General features: G+C 36.2%; 1 protein-coding gene across 1 annotated transcript in view; it reads left to right on the forward strand.

Annotated features, from left to right (window-relative positions):
- The window catches only part of Lrp1b (LDL receptor related protein 1B), a 1,950,158-nt gene that overhangs the window by 1,698,093 nt on the left and 227,873 nt on the right, over positions 1-24,192 (forward strand). Inside the window, exons 53-59 of the mRNA XM_051166335.1 lie at positions 1,066-1,188; positions 4,221-4,361; positions 5,556-5,743; positions 13,663-13,846; positions 15,056-15,141; positions 21,455-21,577; positions 23,551-23,732. Of these exons, the coding sequence (XP_051022292.1) occupies positions 1,066-1,188; positions 4,221-4,361; positions 5,556-5,743; positions 13,663-13,846; positions 15,056-15,141; positions 21,455-21,577; positions 23,551-23,732 (1,027 nt within the window). The remainder of the gene's footprint in view (positions 1-1,065; positions 1,189-4,220; positions 4,362-5,555; positions 5,744-13,662; positions 13,847-15,055; positions 15,142-21,454; positions 21,578-23,550; positions 23,733-24,192) is intronic.

The following is a 24,192-nucleotide window of genomic DNA, read 5'->3' on the forward strand; positions in this document are numbered from 1 at the left end:
CAATGTTCCAAGAGCCTTATGTTGATTTTTTTTGAAAACAGAACTTATTACTGCATCTTGTAGGACAAAAAGCAAGGCATTTTCCATGGGGACAGTAGTGCTTATTGTTTTCAATTGTATGATAGTCAGTTCAGTATATTTTTAAATTAAGGTACTTTTTATTTACGTTATCGAATACTCTCAGCAATGTCATAAAGTGTTTTGGGGGAACATGTAGAACATAATAAGTATAGAAATAGGAATTCTGAGAGTGCTTATGAATGAATTAATACCTAAGTTAAAAGGTCAGTGCTACATATGTTATATCCTCATGGAAACAATGTCAGAGGAATTTAATACTCTTCATTAAACAGAGGGAGAAACAGATGAACAGAGAAGGGGCAAACTTTCTTCAGCATGAAAACATAGGAGACACAGCCATTTATAGACATGTGCTGCTGCCATTTGACTATAGCTGATCGCAGATTTTTAAGTATTCACAGTTCTGCAAGCCCTAAGTACTTCAGCATTTACAATTTTAGTTGACTTTAATGGGTGCTGTTAAGGCTTGTGGTTCTATGAACATAATACCAAAGTGGATTTTCTTTACATGAATTTTATTGCAAATTTGATCAACCATTATGTAGGCTCTTGATGTAATACTGCTTTCATGGGGCTATGTTCCTGAGGGATCAATATTCCTTTGCAAGGGTGAGTATTCATGGTATTAGTGGGACTATGGTGGAGCTCATTACCTTGTAGATTTTAATGTTGCTTGAATCAAGGAGCCATTTCTGAAGGTTCCTGAAATATTTTTCTTCGAAGAACAGTGACATACTTCATCTTTTCATGTTCCCTCCATGTCCCTCGTGAGCATTACAGTTTCTATTCACTGAATCAGCCTTTGAATCATGCATTTATCTATTAACAGTTTAATAGACATATAAGACCATTCATTTACCTATTGAATAAAATTATTTTACCTTTTTTTATTTTCTGAATACCTTCAAATTAATAGAAAAGAGCCTCAATATGAGAAAAAATAAAATATATACTCATGTAATTTTATGTTTTGTAATTTCTTAGCACCCAATAATACATGCGATGAAAATGCTTTCACGTGCCGTAATAAGGTGTGCATTCCCAAGCAGTTTGTGTGTGACCGTGATGATGACTGTGGAGATGGCTCAGATGAGTTCCTGCAATGTGGTGAGTGACATTTCACAGACTGTATCAGCTCAAGGCCTATTAAAGCGACTCCAAGACACATAAGTAAGCAAAACAAATACAGGCATGTACTAACGTCTCCCAGGCTGGTGAATTCAGTACTACACAATGGAGTAGGGAGTTCTTTAAATTTTGAATAGTGACACATCCACTTGCAAAACATTCCTTTGCATTGTGAATTCAGAGCAATCAACGGTCAAACTGGAAAATGTCTGGAAATGACTTTTGTGTAGAATTACTTTGAACTTTGAAAATGGGACATGACTGGCTTATCCAATCTTACATCTCAATCAAGTGTTTGAGAAAGCCATGATATGCAAGTAAAAACAAAAACAAAAACAAATAAACAAAAACACAAAGAATCCAAAAGATTAAACTTTATAGTCTACTATAGTAGTTAAAAATATCAAAAACACGCACTTAGTATGTTTCTTCATCATTTCTGTTGACACATGCACTATTTAATGTTCAGATTTACCATTATGGTCACCAAACATGTCTCAGCATTATGTTGTTTATCTGACTCTAACATCTTTTCCACCCAGAATAGAATATTTTGAGTACAACTTGTTACATACTAAAAGTCACAGTGTAGGGTCTTCTATGAGTCTCAATTTTTTGTGAATATTAAAATACTAAGAATGAATTAATTTATGTAATCCATATGCAAAGACATCCCCTGTGCCTAAGTAGTATCAGCACTGCCATCTACCACTGATGGAAACTCAATGCAACCTTCTGACCTCCTGGGATTGTGGACCTAAGACCCACATGTGACCTTACTGTGTCATGGTGCAGTGCTCTGCAGGCTCCACACTGTGCGTACACTAAGTGCTCTCCCCTCTTCTCCATATGAAGTGGACTGAGAGCCATATCTCATGTTTCTGTGCTGTTTCTATCTTTAGTTTTTGATAGGACCACTGAGAAATCTGTTTATTCTTTTGTACAGTTATTTAACCTTTTAGTATTTCATTCAACATGTTTAAGTACTATATCATAATTTAACATGTAATCAATCTCCTTTATTTATTTATTTAATTGCTTCCTTACTTATCTGAGATAAGTGACTGGGCTAAAACTTGCTATGTAGATCTGGCTACACTCAAACCCACAGAGATACCAGTGCTTTCACCTTCCAAGTTCTGGAATTAAAAGTGTGTACTACAGGGAAACAGGACGTTACATAAAATTTAAGTTCCAGAACTATCATTTTCACTATAGCAGAAGAAATAGTGCTAGGGAAAAGAAGATGAATATAATCTGTTTAGGAAGTTTCTAGAAGATTTGAAGGTGAGCAATACGACTCTGAACTGGATTGGGAATGGAAGCATAGAAGGAGAGAGAGCGTTTGGATCTTACTCGTGGCTATTGCCCTGTGAGATGAGCAGGCTAAAGGCATTGCTAGGTGGCAGGAATTGGAGAATGGTATTGCTGCCTAATGAGCGTTGGAAAACAACAGAGTTGGGGGGTAGTGATTCATTTGATTTTGTTCATTTTTCCTTTGTTTTGGTGCAGCAGAGATATTCAAAAAATGATTGAGAATTTAAAATTGTCGTTGTAGAGACCAGAAAAGTGGTGTTGATGAGCCCCAAGCTCCACCAAGGTTAGGACTCAAGTTAGCACAATGAAGGAAAGAGGCTGACAGAATCAAAGTGAAAGTAAGAGATCAAGGCAAAAAGCAAACATTTTAAAAAGGGAAAGCAACATTCTAGAGACAGAACACTGGGTTTTACCTGACGGGTTTTACCTGCAGTCTTGTAAATTGGGTCAGAAAGGGCTTGTACACAGGAACACCGAAAAGGAAAAAGAAAAAAAGCCCTGGAGAGTGGATTATGAATCCTTAACCAAGGAGAGAGTTTGCAATCAAGAACAACAAAAATGCTGAAAAAAAAAAAAAATCCACAATGAATTAGAATCCTGAGAGACTTGACTTTGAATGCTTTTGCTTAGTATTTTTTTTAATTTTAATTTCTAGGAAGAATTTCTGAAGGAAGATGTTACAAGAAATGATGTTTAAGTAATTACTGGGAAATGGAAGTTAATAAGTAGAAAGAAGATGTTGCAGACATGTAAAGCAAAGAATTGTCCTTATTGTGAGGAGGGTGAACTTGCCACTTCCTGGGCTTGGCAGGATCTATTGTCCTTACTAACAGGGACAATTGGCTCCTGCAGGGACAAGCTGCAAACAGGATGCTGCGGAAGGCTCCAGTTCACCAGCCAGTACGACAAATCCTTCAGTTAGATATGCTGTAAAATGTCTTTGCCACTATAAATTTATTAATTCATAAAATTCTACCCTTAAAAGTAGAACATTTTCCCAGTTTTATCAACTCTTGTTAGGGATGACTGTTTATAACTTACAAGGAGGGAAATTTCATTATACATCTTAATTGTAAAAATCAAACATAAATATAATTCAAATAAAACAAACAGATGTTAACCTTAAAAATTATGTCTCATTTTATAATTTGACTTTTAATGACCTTAGAACTGGTATAATTGGCTAGTTACAAAAAGTTTTGTGTTCGTTCTTTTATAAATGGGTTTTTCCCACTTTAACAATTTATTTTTACATTGAATATTTTTTTCCCAAGCATAAATATAAAAGTGCAGCATCTGAGAATGGTTACTATTGCTCTGAATTGATTTACTCATACGTTCTGATACTATATCTAACCAAGCAACCAAGTCCGGAAATAGGTTACAGTAGTTTTTATTCTGCTTCATGTCCTAAGAGAAATAAATGGGTTGGAGGTAGACAAACACTGAATAGACACAGCTAACTGTGGTATAATCATCTTTCCTTACCTAGAAACCTGGCCCCTTACTTTCAAGTTTGTATTTGACCTTTATTTCTGCTTTCACATAATAAGCCTTTTTTACAGAAGCAATGGAAAGAAACAAAAAAGCATTTCCACAGAGGTTCAGGTTAGTCGTGCTGAGCACTGAGAAGGTGTGGGGTTGATTAATTTATATAACAGGAGCTTGTAGAGCGCTTATTTCCTCCTCTCTAGAATACCGGCATTGTGGTGCCGAAGAGTTCCGTTGTGCTGATGGGCGCTGCCTAGTGAACACCTTATGGCAGTGTGATGGTGACTTTGACTGTCCTGATAATTCTGATGAGGCACCAATCAACCCAAACTGCAGGAGTGCAGGTACCACCACCATACAACGCTCTGTTCACCGTCAGCTTTCTTCTTATGTTTTTGCTTTTATTTCTTTGAGACACGGTTTTTTCCTATGCAGCCTAGACTGGCCTCTGTCTTGGAGTTCTCCTGCCTCAGCCTCTTGAGTTCTGAAACTAGACCTACCACGCCTTGGCTACGAAGTTTTGTTTTGTTTCTGTCTGGTTAGTTACTCAGTGCGGTAGATGTAGAGCGTCAGACATGCGATGGTCCTGATGGTTCCATGAAACACCAAGTTTAAGGTTGTTCTGTCAGGTGTGGTGGCGCAGGCCTTTAGTGCCAGCCCTTGGTAGGCAGAGGCAGGTGGATCGCTGTGAGTTCGAGACCAGCCTGCTCTACAAAGTGAGTCCAGGACAGTCAAGGCTACACAGGGAAACCCTGTCTCAAAAAAAAGTAATATATTGAAATGATTCACACATAAACAGTCTATATTACTGATACATACACATATTGGATAACATTACTTAGCATTTGAACAGAAATACTAAAACAATTCACAGACATGATCAATAAAAGTAATTTATGTACAACTTCATGGTCACAAAGACTGCTAAGTCATGTAGTGGAAACTCAAATTTTCCTGATATTTTGTATGCTAATAAGCATTTTTGTAAACTAAGTACTATGAACGGTAATAGTCAATATTATAGTTTAGGTAGCTGCAAACTGAACCTTCCCAAGCTGTATTTGGAAGAGCTATTGTTCACCATCAAGGTCCTTTTTACGCCCTAACTTAAAAATGTCAGTACTATATTTTTTTTTGGAAGAAATCATTTTAGCAATATGCACCTCTTCCCCCTTTTAGTGACAAATATTTCTCAGAGATCTATAGCTTGGGGGAAATGTCAAGTCATCATTACACTTTTGAGCTCGTTATTCACAGTATCAATGAGACAGAACACATTAATATTGCTGAAGATGCTTCCTCTGAATTCTAACTACATAGGGAAATTAGGTCTTCAGTAGCTATAAACCATGAGCTGAAAGTTTGCCTTTGGATTCCATTGTTTATAAAACCTGATACCAATCTTTGCAGCACAGTGTATGTACCTTTACTGCCTGTAATATTTGACATACAAGTTATCATATTGTGAGTGTTTTCTAGAACAGTGGCATACAAAGCCATGCCTTTTATATTCCATATGTTTTATTTTCTTTTTCCAGAACATTCATGCAACAGTTCATTTTTTATGTGCAAAAATGGCAGGTGCATTCCCACCGGTGGTCTTTGCGACAGTAGGGATGACTGCGGTGATGGCTCTGATGAGAGAAACTGTCACATAAATGAGTGCCTGAGTAAGAAAACCAGTGGATGTTCTCAAGATTGCCAGGATTTGCCAGTCAGTTACAAGGTAGGCACTCATCAGAAACAGCGAATCGTATGAAATATCAGCAAATGACACAATAAAAGCTTTATTTCCAGTATGACCTTAAAACATGAAAAGCATTGTAATCTTTTTTAGGTAAGGGGATCTACAGAAGGATTTCTATCTGAGAGAAAGACAATGGTGTATATATGAGAGTTGTAAGAATATAGTTAGGAATAAAAAAATGTCAAACCTTTCAGAACAAGAAAATGGAGAGTTTACAGACAATGAAAATAAAATATCTGTAAAATGTACATTCAACATCACAAGTTGTCATTTCTCCTGACTTCTTCCTCCTGAACATCTCTCTAGTGGGGTGGGTAGCCATTATTCGTTTTCAATTTAAAAGCTACAACGTTATCTTAAAACACAAGTGGGAAAATCCAGAGATCATGCATCATTAGAACTTAAGATAAACATAGCACAGCTGATTCTTAATTCATTAGTGGCTCTTTACTGGCGCAGCTGTCACGAAGGGAGTGACTCATTGGAAAAAGTGATGGGCAGAAACAGCCTTTAAAGTCATGGATGTGTTATAATACTAGTGACTCAGTATTATTAGAATTGATAAATGATTGGGAAACTCAATTAAGAACAATTCATTTTCAGCCTGAGGCTCTAAATCCTTTGCTAGACCACTGCATTCATGTGTGCAAGGTTCAAGGCACAGTTCACTGAATCACAGAAAACATATTTTAAAAGTAACTCACTGGGAGATAACTGTTTTATTTTTGTTTTAAGCAGACAGTGGCCATTGGTGAATTGGCAATAGGCTATTTCTTCTATAAAGAGGCTACCCATAGCCAGTTAGAACAACTGCTGGAGATAGAGCTTCTTCTCCTGACTTCTGCACCTATAGATCTCACCTTGGGACTTGTAAACATTTGCAAATATGGTACTTTGTTAACAGTAATCTTAACATGTAAATTTATCTATGCTTATACATACATTAGCTGGAGAAATGGCTCAGCATGTAGGAACATTTGTTCCTCTTGTAGAGGGCCAGGTTCAACTCCCAGTCCCCACATGGCAGCTCACAACTATTTGTAACTCCACCTTAATGGAATTGCAACAATATTTCCTGTACTTCAGAGATACCTGACACATGCAGATACAATGATTACATGGAGGCAAAAGACTCACACACATGAGGAATATACACCTAGAAACATAACGGTGTGGAGTACATATATTTGAAGGGTATTAAATTATCAGAATAAGAAACACATCAGGCTTGAGTAATATCAAAGGCGGAGTCATACCATGACATCAATGAGAATAAAATGTTTTACATTATCACCAGTGATTCACCAGGTACTCTGCAAACTTCCCCAACCCTACATCCAACAAGGCCTAATATCCAAAACATAAAAGAACTCATGAAACTAAATACCACTAAACCAAATAACCCAATTAAAAATGGGGTACTGTTCTAAGTAGAAAATTCTTAGCAAAAAAAGTTGGAATGCCTGAAAAACACTTAAAGAAACGCTCAACATCCCTATTCATCAGGTAAATGCAAATTAAAACAACTCTGAGATTCCACCTTACACGTATTAGAATGGCTAACATCAAAAACTCAAGTGACAGCACATGCTGGCGAGGACGTGGAGAAAGGAGAACACTCCTCCATTGCTGGTGGGAGTGCAAACTTGTACAACCATTTTGAAAATCAATCTTGTGCTTTCTCAGAAAACTGGGAATGGTGCTATCTCATGACCCAGATATATTACTCCTGGGCATATACCTGAAAGATGTTGCACCATACAACAAGGACATTTGCTCCACTATGTTCATTGCAGCTTTATTAGTAATAGCCAGAATATGGAAACAACCTAGATGTCATTCAACTGAAGAATGAATAAAGAACCTGTGGTAGAATACTACTCACCAAAACCAAGAAGTCTTGAAACTTGCAGGAAAATGTATGGAACTAATGATTGAGGTAGCCCAGACTCTGAAAGACACACATGATATATACTTACTTAAAAGTGGATATTAGCCCGACATAGATGTCCTTTGAGAGACTTTAACCAACAGGGAATCAGAACAGATTCTGGGACCCTGGGCTAAGTGAGGAGAGAGGCACGGAAGTGTTTGGAGATGGGAGTACCAGGAGGGATCAGCAGCTCAACAAGTAGACCATCAAGCTCATGGATCTGGACATGGGCTTGCACAAACTGATAGACCAATCAAAGTCATTGCAAGCAGAGAACATAGACCCCCCCCCCCCTGTTCAGATGTAGCTGACGGACAGCTCATTCCTCCACTTTCACATGGAAGAGGGGAGAGAGGACTACCTCTGACAGGAACTCTGGTGCTGCAGGGTAATTAGATTACTTCCCCTCAGTAGGGAGGCTTTGTGGGCACACAGAAGAAGGGGATGCAGGCTATCCTGATGCTACTGGATGGGCAGATGTCAGTTGGTTGGGGAGGAAGGTCCCCTGTCAGAGGTCTAGGGGAACGGAATAGGCCAGAAGAGGAAGGGAGGGTGGGAAAGAGAAGATAAGAGGGAGGGGGTAGCATTTGAGATGTAATAAACAAAAAAAAATGTAATAATAACAAAGATGGCCTGAGAGTAGGGATGTGCCTGGCATGAAGACACCAGGCTGTCTTTCCTGCCTGCTGCAACAGCCTATTAAAGGCATTTCTACAAAATGCAAATTCAATCCAATAGCCAATTGGTTATTTTTAATCTCTGAATTTCTGATATTATGATTATTTAATTCCTCTATTGTTAACAGACACACACCCACATCACATAATCTTTACCAGTCGTGTTAAATATACATATATAAATATATCATAATTTTTACAAATAAAGGGTTTTGTGTGTGTGTGTGTGTGTGTGTGTGTGTGTGTGTGTGTGTGTGTGTGTTTTACACAACTATCCTAGGAATATCAGCAATCATTACCTCTGGCAGAAAAATAGAGATAAAAAGATAAAATATTTCTGAAGATGAAGCTCATTGGCAGAAAATCTGCTTAGCATTTGTAAGATATTAGATTGACTACATAGATCAGAAAAGAAATTAAAATGAAGAAAAATTAATAGTATGAAAGCTATATTTTAAAAAAGTATTAGATTTTATTTTGTATTAAGCGGTAGTTTAGCTTATATACATGTATAAGCACTGTACTACAAGAAGAAAGAAACAAAGCAAATAAGCCAGGGCAGCACTTGAAAAGAGAATTTGTGGCTAATAATAAACTTTTGCAGCAAATGTGTATAAGCCAAGGAAGCAGAAATATATTTTTGGTAATTGGTACATTACAAATACAGAACTGTTTTCTGAATATATAAAAATAAAAGGTTTCACAGGATTATTATAAACAATTAGTTAATATTAGAAATCGTAGATTTGTTAATAACTGTTTAGTAACACATAAAAATATATACTCTCTGACAAACTTAAAACTAGATCTTTATATTTGTTGTTTGCAATCAATACACTCTAATGTGATTAATGCTATAACAGAAAGATAAAATACATGATATCAGTGGTATTTGAATACTTTGTGCATGACATGAAATGAGATTTTTCAGTCAGAATGCTTAGTATGAGGAAATCTTAGTGCACAGCAGGACAGCCTGTAGGAAAGAGAATATGTCACATGGAGGACGCTGTTACATGATTAAAGATGGTAGTTGAATGGAGAAGTTCTCTGTACAAATCAATGCCTGCTTTTTCTGGCAAAATATGCTATAAAGGTTTCTCTCTTATAAGGAATAAAAAAACCTATCTAGTAACTTATGTCTTACTGTGATAGCAACACATTATACGAAATCATACCTCAAATGCTTCAGTGAAAAATTGCTTAGAAAAGAAAATGCATTGACCTTAGGGACAATGAACACTTTACATACTTGTCATGAAATAAATATGATAAACAGAATTATTAGATTATGAACAGAGGGGTGTGTCGGTGATTAAGAGCACTTGTTATGAAAGAAAGAAGACATAAAAATGTGAGTATAAATCCTCAGCATAAACATAAAGCATGAGTGTGGCATTTCTCATCTGTAACTTGGCGTTTGGGCAGACACAGGAAGCATTGGCATTTCAGTGGCTACTCAGCCTATCCCAAGTGGTAAAACTGGATTCATTGATATTTTTAAAAGAAACTTCAGTTTGAGGATAAGAGACTAGGCACCCAATGAGATCCTCTGACCTCAGCTTATGCATATGTGGGAATACAAAAGCACACACTAAGTTTACATTAAATGTGAGCATTTGCTAGATAATAAGAATACATTATCACATACTTTTAGGAATAAACCTATTTAAATTATATAGAAGAAATAAAAGACTAAATATTGGTCAAAATCCTGTATAGCTATAAAGATGCTTTTTTGAAAATAGTAACCAGGAAACTGAGACAGAGGGGAGGACATTCTATTGGGACTCTAAATGAGAGAAGCATGGGAGAATAGCAAAGTAGAAGGATCCAGAGGGTCCTAGAAACCTACAAGTAGAACATTATGATAGGCAGATTTGGGTCCAGGGGTCCCACTCAAACTAAGGCACCAACCAAGGACAATACAGGAGGTAAACTTTAAACTGCTACCCAGATCTAGCCAATGGTCAGAACATTTTCCACAGTTGAGTGGAGAGTGAGATATGACTTTCTCACATACTCTGGTGCCTCATATTTGACCATGTCCCCTGAATGGGGAGACCTGGTAGCACTCAGAGGAAGGACAGCAGGCTACCAAGAAGAGACTTGATACCCTATGAGCATATACAGGGGGAGGAAGTCCCCCTCAGGAACAGTCATAGGGGAGGGGAGTAAGGGGAAAATGGGAGGGAGGGAAGAATGGGAGGATACAAGGGATGGGATAACCATTGAGATGTAACAAGAATAAATTAATAAAAAAATTTTTTTAAATAAATAAAACATTTTAAAAAAGAAAAAGAAAAGTTTGGATAGCTATGCCTCTCTGGTTTCCACAATCCTACTCATTCTGTTATAAGTTGAAAGGTGGAATAATCCAAATGGGGAAAAAGTAAGATGACTTGAATATTCACAATATGTTTATAATATATTTCAAGCATGGATGTGACAATTTTTCTAATATATAGAAACAAAATGAACCTTTAATCTTTTAAATTGCATATTAGCTTACTATAGTTTCTTATAAATTCATTTTAATGATTCAGGAATAATATTTAAAATATACACCAGGTTACTAAACTGAAGAGAAAACTATTTTTAAATTATTTCTCTTTCAAAAAGTATAAACATTTACTACAAACCTTAAACTATATATATATTTACTGTTGATAAATTTCTTTTCTATAAGTTAGATTTATTGAAGTCATGTATGGGATAAATGCCTCTGTCAGCATGGTGCTGGCATCCACAGTGATTTCAGGCACTTCATTTAAATAGAGATGCTCTGAGAGGCATGCAGCCATTCTACAGACCTACTCACTTGGATGAAAAAGAACTTGATTCAACATCTCTTTGTGGAACAGTCAGCTTCTGCCTTCCTGACCACGTTGTTACGTAATTTAATATCTATTACTTTCCAGTGCTAACACTTTTCACCTTATCAAATTCCTCATCTTCTTTTTTAACACCTCTTTATATAGAAAAGAAATTATGATGTGAATGACACAAGAAATTTCACACTTTTGTGTGTGTGTGTGTGTGTGTATTCATGTGGGTACATCCATGTATACTATGTCTGTGCAATCATGTATGTCAGTGCTCATGGGTGTAAAAGGTCAATGCTAGATGTCTTCCTTGATCATTATCTGCCTTATCTTTGCAACAAGGTCTCTAGCTGAACCCAGTTCTCTATTTGTTCTTACGTGGGTATCAAGGACCAAACTAGGGTCCTCTTGCTTGCACAGCAAAACGGAAGTGAGTTTCCTCCCACCTCCAGTGTTTTCCATTGTACGTATTTTAAAATGTTTCATTTTTATTTTTGATTTGTTCATTTTACATCCTGATTGCAGTCTCCTGGTCCCACCCTCCCCCTTCATCCCCCTTACCCCCGCCTTTAGTAGTCAGAAAGGGGCAGCCATCCTCCCCTGTCATCTGACTTCCACCTATCAAGTCTCATCTGGATTGCCTGTATCCTCTTCCTCCGTGATTTGTCAAGGCTGCCCCACCAGGTGGAAGTGATCTATGAATGGGAACCACAGTCCATGTCAAAGATAGTCTCTACTCCCCATATTTTGGGACCCACAAAGGAGATTGTGCTGCCTATTTCCTACATCTGTACAGCGGGTCTAGGTCCTCACCATGCATGGTCCTTCGTTGGGGCATCAGTCTCTGCAGCACCCCTTCCTCCCCCAAACCCCTGGGATGTTTTTGTTAGCTCCATTGGTCTCCTTTTAAAGTGCACAGAGCAGCACCATTTGTGACCATCACCTACTTAGTCTATGTGCTTGCTTGTGGACTACTAGTTCAGGCTGTAGGATAGGTTTTACTGATGGACATCACAGTGTCTCAGTCTAGATATGCAGAGGAGACTGTGAAATCAGACTATTGGTTTTGGTGTATTTCTGAGATCGCCAATGGGTTCTAGAGGTTTAAAAAATGCATCCGATTGCTGAGTCTTATGATTTAAATGTTGACATAAACTGTAAAAGTTGGAAGTTCTAAGGGCTTAGGGGAGTGGTTGTAGAGATTTTGGTCATGACCCCTTTGAGGAGGTCTAATGACCCCTTCAAGGGGTTGCCTAAGACCATTGGAAAATACAGATATTTACATTATGATTCATAATAATATAACATATATTATATTATATAATAAATATATCAATTTAACTTCTGAGCACATTGATTGGCTGATATTATCTCTTTGCTTCTCCATGAGTATTTTATATTAAGATTATTAATTAGTTTTATGAGCATGTGTCATTTGACAGGTTTCCTAATAGATAAAAAGCTCTACGATCTCTTTCATTCTCAAATGACCAAGGTCACAAAATGTTTATAATAAACAGCTTTATAAGTGAAGACTTTCCAGGGACATGCCCCTTGGGCTAGTGTGCAGATATAAGTGAGTATATACCATTTGAGTCTTTCTGCTTCTGGGTTAACTCACTCATTATGATCATTTCTAGTTCAATCCATTTGTCCACAAATTTCAGGAACTCCTTGTTTTTAATAGCTGAGTAGTATTCCATAGTCTATATGTACCACAGTTTCTTTATCCATTCTTCTACTGAAGGACACTTAGTTCCTCTTCAGCAGTTAAAAAGTTCGCTCTCAAGTCAGTTCTCAATATCCACAAATTCTTTTATTTAAAGAAAAACAGAATAGACAAGGTTAAACAACAACAACAACCGTAATAATCTGCCAAGTATATTTTCACAGTAAAAAAATCTTAAATGTTATTCAGATTGTTTTTATTTGCATTTCTATATTTGTATATTGATATATTCCTAAATATACAAGTATAGAAATGCAAATCAAAACAATATGAATATGCACCTAACAACAGTTAATGAAAAAGCAGCCATGAATATGAAAGAGATCAGGGATGGTTATGCGCAAGAGTTTGGAGAGAGGAGAAGAAGAGGATAAATGATGTCATTGTATTATAATATCAAAACTATAAAAGAACCTTTTTTTTTTTTTTTTTTTTTTTAAGAGAAGAGATCATACAGAATCTACAGGCTTAGGTCTCGGTTTTGTCATGTTGCTTTTTAGCTATCTTGCTTTAGTGGTGTTAATTAACTTCTAATCTTTCCAGATTCAGAAGGTCATATGCTATTTTAACTTTACATAACTTATGCCATGTTACTAAGATTAGTTGGAAGAAGGCAGACTAACTTTCCGTTATCTACCTAAGTGTCTCTCTAGTGTGAGCTTGCTAAAGAGATAACCAATAGCAACAGACATTGACCGTGACATCAACTGATCATTCTCATTTGTTTTTCCCAGTGCAAATGCTGGCCTGGATTCCAACTGAAGGATGACGGTAAAACATGTGTAGATGTTGATGAGTGTTCTTCAAGCTTCCCCTGTAGTCAGCAATGCATCAATACATATGGAACCTACAAATGCCACTGTACAGAAGGATATGAAATACAGCCCAATAACCCAAATGGCTGCAGGTCACTCTCAGGTAGTGAATTGAATTTCCCTATGATCCAAGCTCAGTTATACAAATGGATATTGAATTTTCTACTCATTTTTATTGAATTCGCCCCTTGTTTCTTTGTGTGAGAAGTCAAAATTCTCCCTTCAGGATTGGAATATGTTACTGTGACTTTAAACACTGCCCATCTTCTACTATGAGTAAAGGTTGCATTATTGTCTTGTGAAGTATTAAGAGGTTTTGAGACATTGAAAGCCCATGGACATGACATAATGATCTCCAGCATGCTTTCTCTGGGCCAGAGGATATTATCACATGTTTGCCAAGGATGAGAGAGTACAGTGACATTATTGTGATAGTTTTCCTCTCTCCTGTATCACTTGCACTTATGCATACATGCATGTCACAGAGAAGCATAGGCCAGTAATAGTGGTAGCAATAATAAATCTCACTAATGCCAATATATCAATAAGTTAGCTATTTAGAAAATCGTAACTTCTGCTTAGTCTAGGCAATCTGGTTTTAGTAAAGCAAGACCTATACTTTTGTAAATTAATGGAGTAATCACACACTTCAAAATAAAATAAAGAAATATGTAATTGTTAATGTGGGCCAAAGGCATGGAGGAGAAATTGTATCCGTCTTAGTTTTTAAATATCATGAAAACAAGTAACCACATTGACTTTATATAAATATTTATTCTTTGTCATGCTTTGTTGTAACTTTAAAAAATCTATAAAATGGTAAGACATGCTAGGCGACCATTTTTGAAAGAATTCACAATGTGCAAAAGATTAAAATTGAAAATAATAAAAAATTGCCAAAATTACAAAAAAACCTTCAAAATCTGGAACTTAGAAATTGTTAATCATCAAGAAGGAATTTCTAACTATCTCAATATCTGACTGTACTATGGCTTTGAACACAGCTAAACCTCATCTTTTTCTGAAATACTCCACAAATACATATTTCTAATATGAAATACATTATCAAATGTCAGAGAGAACACAGGTTATGAGAAATACCTGTTCAATCACTCATATTGCCTGCTTTGCCTGCCTGTGTGTTCTCCATTTTCCTACAGACAATATGGCTGTCTGTCCTCAGCACTTTGGCTGCTGTTATTCAGAAAAGCACTGTATGGTCTTTTACACTGCTACAAAGTCAACCGAGGAAAAGCCTGAATGGGAAGCCATAAGTGTACAATGTCTAATACAGTCTTCCCTTTGCTTTTAGATGAAGAACCCTTCTTAATTCTTGCTGATCAACATGAGATAAGAAAAATTAGCATGGATGGCTCCAACTACACACTTCTAAAGCAGGTACGCCACCTCCAGGATGGCGAGACAGTGAGTGTTGCTCCGTGGGTATCAGCGAAGTTATGCACACTGAGCACCTAATGCGATGTGTAAGGCTTATATATGCATTTATTCACAGAAAAGTGTCATCAGTGTTTTGATTTATTGGCAAAATGTCTCAATTTAGTGTAGGATGCCACATGGATTAAGGAAAAGATGGCCGAGCACAGTAAACACTGAGACTTGTCTTAGGAACACGATATTAGAAGTGGATGGCATATTAGAAGTGGTGCAATGTTCCCTTAATTTATTTTATATCCTGTCCAAAATCCTAGGCATACTACCAATTTCCTGATATGGTCCCTTGAATAAGGCTTTTTTCTACTAATTTAAATAATCTGGTCTTTATACTGTGCTATTTCAATTTATGGAAAGAACATTAAATATCCTATTTATAAACTCAGTTGAGCCACATAATTGGATACATAGGAACCATTTCAGTGACAATGCCTGGATTTATTTTCCCAAGCCTTGTAGCTAAAGATACCCAAACAGGATGATTTCTTTTTATTTTGTTTTATTTCACAGCAAATATGTGTTTAGATGTCTTTAGTATAACAGGTTTTTCATCTATGAAACATTTCAAACTATTTAACGTAGTAGAAACACTTTAGTATATTTCAGGCTCCTGTTGGTAGTTGAAGTATTGCCAATCTTGAACACCGGAGTAGATATTCTTCAAATACTTCCTAGACCCAAATTACAGAAATGTAGAAAACATGGGTGTATTTGAAGTTCACAACAATGATATGTCTCGGTGGAAAATATTTATGGTGATCACTGAGTAAGGAAGCAGGCCTGAAAGATTAAAGGAAAGCTCTGCATGTTTCCTGGCATAAGCATTTCTTGAAATATAGTATTTTTGTTAAGCATCACCATTTCATCATTATAGCACAAAATATTAAGTATTTCTGAAAGTAGAGACATTTTTTCCCTCTATAGACAGAGTAACTAAATATAAAGAAAAAGTAAGAAGTAATTCTCTCTTGATATTTTGCCTCCACCAAAATAAATGAAAACACATTATTTTAAAATTAATTTTTATGTTTTTAGTATACCTTATTAAGAAAGTTGCTTTTTCTAGTGTTTTGAATTTTACTATTTTAATTTTAACCAATAACAATCTCAAATAACTGTGTTACATAAAATTATAATAAAGGGTAGGACTTTTCTCGGCATGTATACTGTAAAATATGATTGTTCTAATCTAGCTATTGTTTAAATTCATACACCACATATATAGAAAATGTACTTTAATAACATCTATTGTTATAATAAAAATTAGTATAGTAACTTTTCAACATGTTACACAATTCAGTTCTAACAGTGCCTTCTTCCCAGCAAAATTGTATACAGATACAACATGCAATATCCTAAATTAATCATCTTGAACTAAAGGGCCCACATTTTCAGCTACATAAAAGAAAAAGGCAAATAGGACTTTGATGGAACTTATTTTCAGCTTGGAAGTCTAGGGGTGACCCTCGTTTTCATACCTTATTTGAGCTACACTCTTGACTGTTTTAATGTCCTTTGCATATGATTCTACAAAGAGAGCACTGCACTGTTTTGTATGGGCACTAAAGGATAACGAAGAAAAAAATGCCCACCTTGGATGAACCGGAAATGTGTCAATTCCTCTGTGTTAGCTTTAATTATTAGACTGGGCTTTGCTAAGTTTGGATATGAATTGTCCTTATATAAATGAATTGCTGTTAAGAAAGTAGAGGATAATGACTAAGAATCACAGACAATTTCTCGCTAAGTTTAGACACAAATTTATGTTCTCCTTAAGAAGCTCTCCATTTACCCATCTGAATTGCCAAACCATCACAGGACATCTATCCATACCCATTATTCCTGGGAAGAGAAAATATTTGAATAAAAAGAAGTTGCAGTCTATTGACACGGATTTATTAAGCCATCTAAGGAGTAGTCTGGAAAAGATGCCAGTGGAATTTTAGCATTTTGATTTTTTTGTAATCACTTCAGATATGCGCAGTGAGTTTAATTTAGACTTTCTCTGGTTATTAACATGTGCTCAAATAATTAATTAATACTTGTTCCCAATTTCAGTTTTTTGTAATCATTCATAATTATCAGGGTCAATAAGAATGAGATTGCTTTCATTCCTTTGAGCCTTGAAGACTTGAATGGAGTCATTTATCACCATCTCCATATTGTTTACTTATGACCAATGACACGTTATTTGTAGTGATAGGCTATCTATCTTAGGGTTTCTGTTGTTATGAAGCGGTAGGACTACTCTTTTTGTTTTCCAATACAAGGCATCTCTGTGTAGCCATGGCTGTCCTGGACTTGCTTTGTAGGACATGCTGGCCTCTGATTCACAGAGATCTGGCTCCCTCTGCCTACCCAAGTGCTCGGATTACGGGCCTGTGCCGCCATGCCCGATGACCACAGCAACTTTTATAAAGGGAGGCATTTAATTGGAGCTGGCTCACAGTTCAGAGATCTGGTCTCTTATCACCATGGCAAGAACCATGGCAGCACGCAGGTAGACACAGGGCTGGAGAAGGAGCTGAGAGTTCTACGTCTTGATCCACACGCAACAGAACGAGACTGCCTCACTAGGCACAGCATGAGCATATATGATCCCTCAATGTCTGCCTCCACAGTGATACACTTCCTCCAATAAGGCAACCTCTACTCCAACAAGGCCATGGCTCCTAATAGTACAACTTCCTATGCGCCAGTCAGTCAAACACATGCGTTCACGAGGACCATTTCTATTTAAACCACCACACAGTCTTTCTCATAATTCAAAGATAAAGTGAAGAGCTTGCTTATTGTAATTGTCATAATGCATAAGAGTTAAACCTGTGTCCATTTATAATGCTATCATTAAAGTGTAGCCTACATGAAAAATAATTCAAAAGGAAGCCACTTTTTCTTCCTTGAATTTCCTGGACTGTTTCTATCCACAATCTACTTTAATTTTCTGAGAATGCTGGAAAGAAGTAAAGTATGGACATTAATTATTAACCCTTGATTTGACTCTTATAAAGGACTATATGTTTCTAAGGCCACATTATTACTATCAAATACTGAACTTTTAGAGTTAAAAATGGAAACTAAAGTCAGAGTTTTGAATTATCCATGTTTGCTAATGCTGCTTCTCCACAGCAATGCCAAACAAGCAAAAATGTCTGTCTTCCTGGAAGTGAAGATCATAAACATAAGACTCATAAACTGAAATGTTGATCAACTTAAGCTCTATATAGACATAGTGTCATGATAATGATTTCAGGCAATTTACCAAATATCTATAACAGCAATTATCTTCTAATTGAAATTAATTTATATGTGAACAAACTATTCTGGCCTTTGAATTAAATAAGCAGTTCAAAATCTGACCCATGTTTTCTTAGTGCACTGGGACTATAATTGCATGAACCTTAGCAAGAGTTCAGAATTAAAGGAAAAAAAAGAGCTCAGAATTAAGTTAACTCTTGATAAATCATTTGAGCAGTTCAGGAAATAAGAATATGGCCAGATCTTGGTAATATTGTGCTCATATAATACAAAACTGTGACACACTCAAGCCAAGTACCTGGGATATCAAAAACTAATATCTGAGTATATGTTAGTTTTCTTTTTTCCTGCAAAAAAATTTATACTCATGGCTCTGAAGTGAGGTTGTTCATCTCTTTCCCACCATGTGGTATAAATATATAATTCCTCCTTGGTCAAAGCTATTGTAAAGCAACAACTTTTCATTCTAATCTTTTGCTATCTTGAATAGGTAGGCATGTGAGATATGAAATGCTATTCCCATATCTCTTCTGACTGCTCAGATGCCTATCCAGTATCCAGATGCCTTAATACCTTAAGGATACCCTAGCTTGCCAAGTTAGACTACTGTTCTTTTCTAGTCTTCTGTATAAAATGTTATATCAACATCATATGTCTATTTAATATTACCTTTCCTATTAAAGACACATTTCTTTGAGTTTGTGGCATCGATTCCTTCAAATATTCATATACACATGTCCTTTTCTACTTTAAAAGCACAATTTCTCACAAAGCGTGAGAAAAATTCCCAATAGAAACATGGTTGTCAAATTCCCAAGACATTCATAAAGGGTGGAAGAATGAAGGCAGGGAGGGAGTGAAAGCGTGACTGATACTACTCTTTATGTAATTTTTTTCATTCTGAACATTTCTGGTAGGTAATAAGAGCCTCACTTAACCACAGCAGGGGACTTGAAGGCCACCCCAGGGAATCCCAGCTCTCTTCTCTGGACTGGACAATCACAAATGCCCCCACACCCGCCAATGCTCATATTCCATGTGTTGGCTTTGGACTATTTTCCAGATCGACAAAGCTGTGCAGTGAGATGCATGTTGAGGACAGAGCCATCATTGTGTCACCAATTCTTCATGGGCATCACAAGTGACGTCATAGCTGATTCTTAGACATAGGTCTGAGTTAAAAGCAAACAGTTGTGCTTCTTTTGATGGGGTTGAGATTTTTTATTTTAATATATTTTATTCTTTTGGGTTTTATATAAGTTAATTTCCAAGCAAGGAATCAAATTATGGCACTTTATGCAGAGTGTGTTCTTAAACTTTTCTTCCCTGTTGCCTGTTGTTCTATTTCTGCCTCACCAGTCTTATACTTCTAGTTAGAATAAAAATAAAAGAGGAGAGTTCCTGGGTCATAAATTGAAGCTGCAATGAGATCATCATATAAAATGAGCTATATTAGGAGAGAGTTGCAAAGCCTGGACAGCTATGATGAAGCTATCAAGTAGGAGAACATTAAAAGAGATATTTACTGTGCACGGCGTGAAGGAGGCCCTGAAGGAAGGGACAGGCTCATCACTTTTGACGAAGGAATGCATTTTCTGACTTTTCTATGTCTTTAAGTGTGGGATTAGGGTTAGGATTAGTGTAAGAACTACCTACAACTTTTACGTTTCTCACTATAAGGAATAAAGGAGTTGTCTTTCTCATATGCTTACCAGTAATTGTTGTTATGCTTCCTTTTTAATTTTTATTTACTTTACAATTTACATTTATTTTCATGCAATATATCTTGACCACATTATATCTTCTCCTCAAATCTTTGCAGATCTTTGCCGTCTCCTAAGCAACCTAACCTGATGTTCCATCTCTATCTCTAAAAACAAACGAATACAAAAATAAATAAATAAAATAAAACGATAATCAAAACAACTAACCAAACCAAACAAACAAACATAAAACACAATAATACGGAAAGTATCAAACCAGTCAGAAATTGTACAAAACATTTAGTTCATCTTATGTTGATCAACAAGTCCAGGGTGTGGGGTCTTCTCTGCAACATGGGAGATTAAATCCAGTGATACTTCATTGGAGAAAGCTGACTTCTTCCTCTCCAAGCAGTTATCAGCTACAAATAGCTCTGTGGTTGTGGTGGGATTTAAAGCAACACTTTCTGTTCTCAGTGTTGAAATTAGTCTGGTTTATATAGGTGAAGGTCTTATGCTTTCTTAATGTTATGTTTTCCCATATCAATTTAATAGTTTGAACTTGCATTAAATAGATAGATGATAGATAGATAGATAGATAGATAGATAGATAGATAGATAGATAGAATTGGGAGAGAGTGAGAGAGAGAGAAAGAGAAAGAGACAGAGACAGAGACAGAGAGAGTTAACCTGAATTGGCCTGTTACAGAAGCATGACCAGGAAAATGGCCTCCCAGAAGGTGCCTGTTACAGAAGCATGACCAGAAGTTAAAAATCTACTTGACTAGCTTGGCACAATAATCCACTTTCAGCCCACGAGAGTGTTTTCTTCCCCAATGATCCCTGTTGTCATTCTTCATTCTCATCTGTGAGAGAATCTCATATTATTCTGAAATAAATTCTATTTTATTCAGAAAACAAAACAAAACAGAACAAAACAGAACAGAACAAAATAAGAGAAAAATACCTTTGATCCAATTTCAATAGAGTTTGGACACAGGTAGAAGCACAGATCAAAATTTTGCCATAACCTTTTCTGTTTAGAAGCTATTTTTTCCAATTGTTTAATGTTTGTTTACAAGATGGTAAATATTGGAAGATTTGTTTTGATTCTCATTGAAACATTATTTTCAAATGAATAATGTATCTTTTAAGGGTGTGAAGAAAATGTAAACATAGTATGTTCTTAAAATACTTGTCACAAATGTTAGTGTAAATGCAAGATGATGACCTCTCTGGATCCCAAACATTAGATAATACTTACTTATTGTTACTGAACGTTCGCTCCTTCCTTTTAGGGATTAAACAATGTTATTGCTATCGACTTTGATTATAGAGAAGAATTCATATATTGGATTGACTCTAGCAGACCCAATGGAAGTCGTATAAACAGAATGTATCTGAATGGAAGTGACATCAAGGTAACTATACGTAGACAGGATTACTGAACAGTTCATTGGTATTTTTGAATAGGATATAAAATCTTATTTGATAGCAAATCATTACTTATAGAGCATATTAGCTTGGATTCAATTTTACACCTTCTCTGTGTATGTTAGTGAACATTTAAATTTATAGATAAGGCATTTAATTTTATATTCTCTTTTAATATTATTTGTTGCGATTAGATAAGATTTGTAACTTTAACAGACAGTTAAGCCAAATCAATTACTTGATTCTAGTCAAATTGTTGAAGTTTTGGCACTGATCAAATTTACTTGGATGAAGGTAGCTGAATGAATACGTATACTATTATGAATGTTTTTATTATCTTACAATTAAATACATGTCACATTCTAGATATGAGCTACTTAGTACAACTTTAATGTGCAGTGTGTATGGTGTACGATGTATTATGTAGAAGTTGTTAGGGCCTTGAGGAATGGCTAAGCTAGTCAGGAGCACCTGAGGCTCTTGCAGAGGACCCAACTTTCAGTTCCCAGCACCCATTTAACATGGCTCACAACTGCCTGTAACTCCGGTTCCAGGGGACTCAAAGCCCTTTGCTGGCCTGTGTAGGTACCAAGTATACAAATGGTCATATACATAGACACATACATTTTAAAAGAAGGTATGATTCATATGAATGTAGGAGCAGGTTGGTTTAGCAGGACAGTGGATGAAATTAAAGGAATATGCAGATGTTGTTCTCTCTTAAGTTTTGAAAGTCTGCATAAGATCTATGAAACTTGCATTGTTCAAACTCGACCGTGCATTCTTCTTGTAAGAACTGTTTTTTAATAATGGTCACTTTTATATTTTGAAGACAGCTGAGCTTTTACAGTCACATCTCTATCACCTGCCAACTCCCACTCTATTGCTGCTTTAAACTGTGGTGCACTGTGAGGTTAAAAATAACATCTTTCTTTCTCCAGGATTACCTAACTCATTGTTTTTCATTGAAAAGGCCAACAATGTCCATTTCCTTTCTTGCTTTTAATTGAAAACAGATTCTATGCTCATACACTATATCCTGATTACAGTTTCTGCTCCCTGTACTCCCAGTTCCTCCGCACTGCCCCTCCCCTCCAGATATACTCCCTTTCTGTTTTTCATTAGAAAACAATACGCTTCTACAAGATAACTTCTGTTACACAGTACACAGTCACTTTGTGACCCTTTGTGGTATACCTTTTCTCATTTTAATGCCAAATTTAAATTTTGCAATTTGGGGAAAAAAAAAAGAAACATATTTGCCATGTGGTGGAAACACTAGGGCCGTATTGTGGCTGCTTCCTACCTTACTGCTTCACTGTATCATTTCCATTGGCCATTTACAGAAAAGGTGGCTACAAAGAGTTACAGTTTTTTGTCTCTGATTGTATAAATATTAGCTTCCACACTCCTCTAAGATTCACCTTCTTTTCTTTCACATAATCCTAAAAGGACTGAGAATTCAAGTACTTAGCATACATGGAAAGAATCATATATACATTTTTTTTACACAAATCCTACAGTTTTACCCATAAACCCAAACACCTTAGGAATGACATGGTTTGGAATAAAAAAAATCAAAATTTTTTTATTTTGACTTCTATATTCAAACACAGTGCACATTCCTGTCTCTTATTGTGCTGATGAATAAGACAGGTGGGTTTGTGTAGGTGGGAAGATATTACTGAAGCCATGACAGCGTCTGTTAAAGCAAACTTTAGTAATGTTTGTATGTGCACATTATAAATATTTTTGCCAAAGTTTGAGAGGAGGAACAGATAAATGCTAATGGAATGAGTTCATCAACTGTGTGTTGTGGTAAATTGTTCTCTTCTTTATCTAAATTTAGTTTCTTTGGTTTAAGTAGAATTCTGTATCTCAATACAAACCAGGAAACAATGGCTTGATTCTTATTGAAGTTATTTTTACTGTTAACTTTCTAAATTCTTATTTCTTCTAGGTAGTGCATAACACTGCTGTCCCCAATGCACTTGCAGTTGACTGGATTGGAAAAAACCTCTATTGGTCCGACACAGAGAAAAGGATAATTGAAGTATCCAAGCTCAATGGCTTGTACCCTACTGTACTTGTTAGCAAACGGCTGAAGTTTCCCAGGGACCTGTCTTTAGATCCAGGAGCCGGGTGGGTAACATTGTTTAAAAATCATAATGCTTTAGACTATACCCATTGTGGCAATTCCTGAGCTTATTAACATGAATATTAAAGTATTGTATAAAAATGCGTAAACATTTTTTACAATCAAGCCGAGTAATCATGGCCACAGCAGACAAAGCGATGATTTAAAAAGCTATTTTACATTGTCTTCTTTCTACATATTTGAACAAGATTTTTTTCATAAGATGTCAATGAAGTGGATATGACAAAAATACTTAACTGATGTTGTTGCATCCGACTGTGGGAAAGGGAAGAAGAAGAACCTAAAATGCTTTTCAGTGTTTACTTGGTCAAACCTATAAAGACTATAAGCACTACTTTTCAAACAGGAGACATAATTGCTACCTATAGATAGTAAAAGAGATTGTATGATCAAGTGAATTCAAGAGAAAAAGAAGAGGATCTTGGGAAAGGCTCGTGTTGGAGC

This window comes from Acomys russatus, chromosome 24 (assembly GCF_903995435.1).
Source record: "Acomys russatus chromosome 24, mAcoRus1.1, whole genome shotgun sequence".
Taxonomy (NCBI): Eukaryota; Metazoa; Chordata; class Mammalia; order Rodentia; family Muridae; genus Acomys; species Acomys russatus.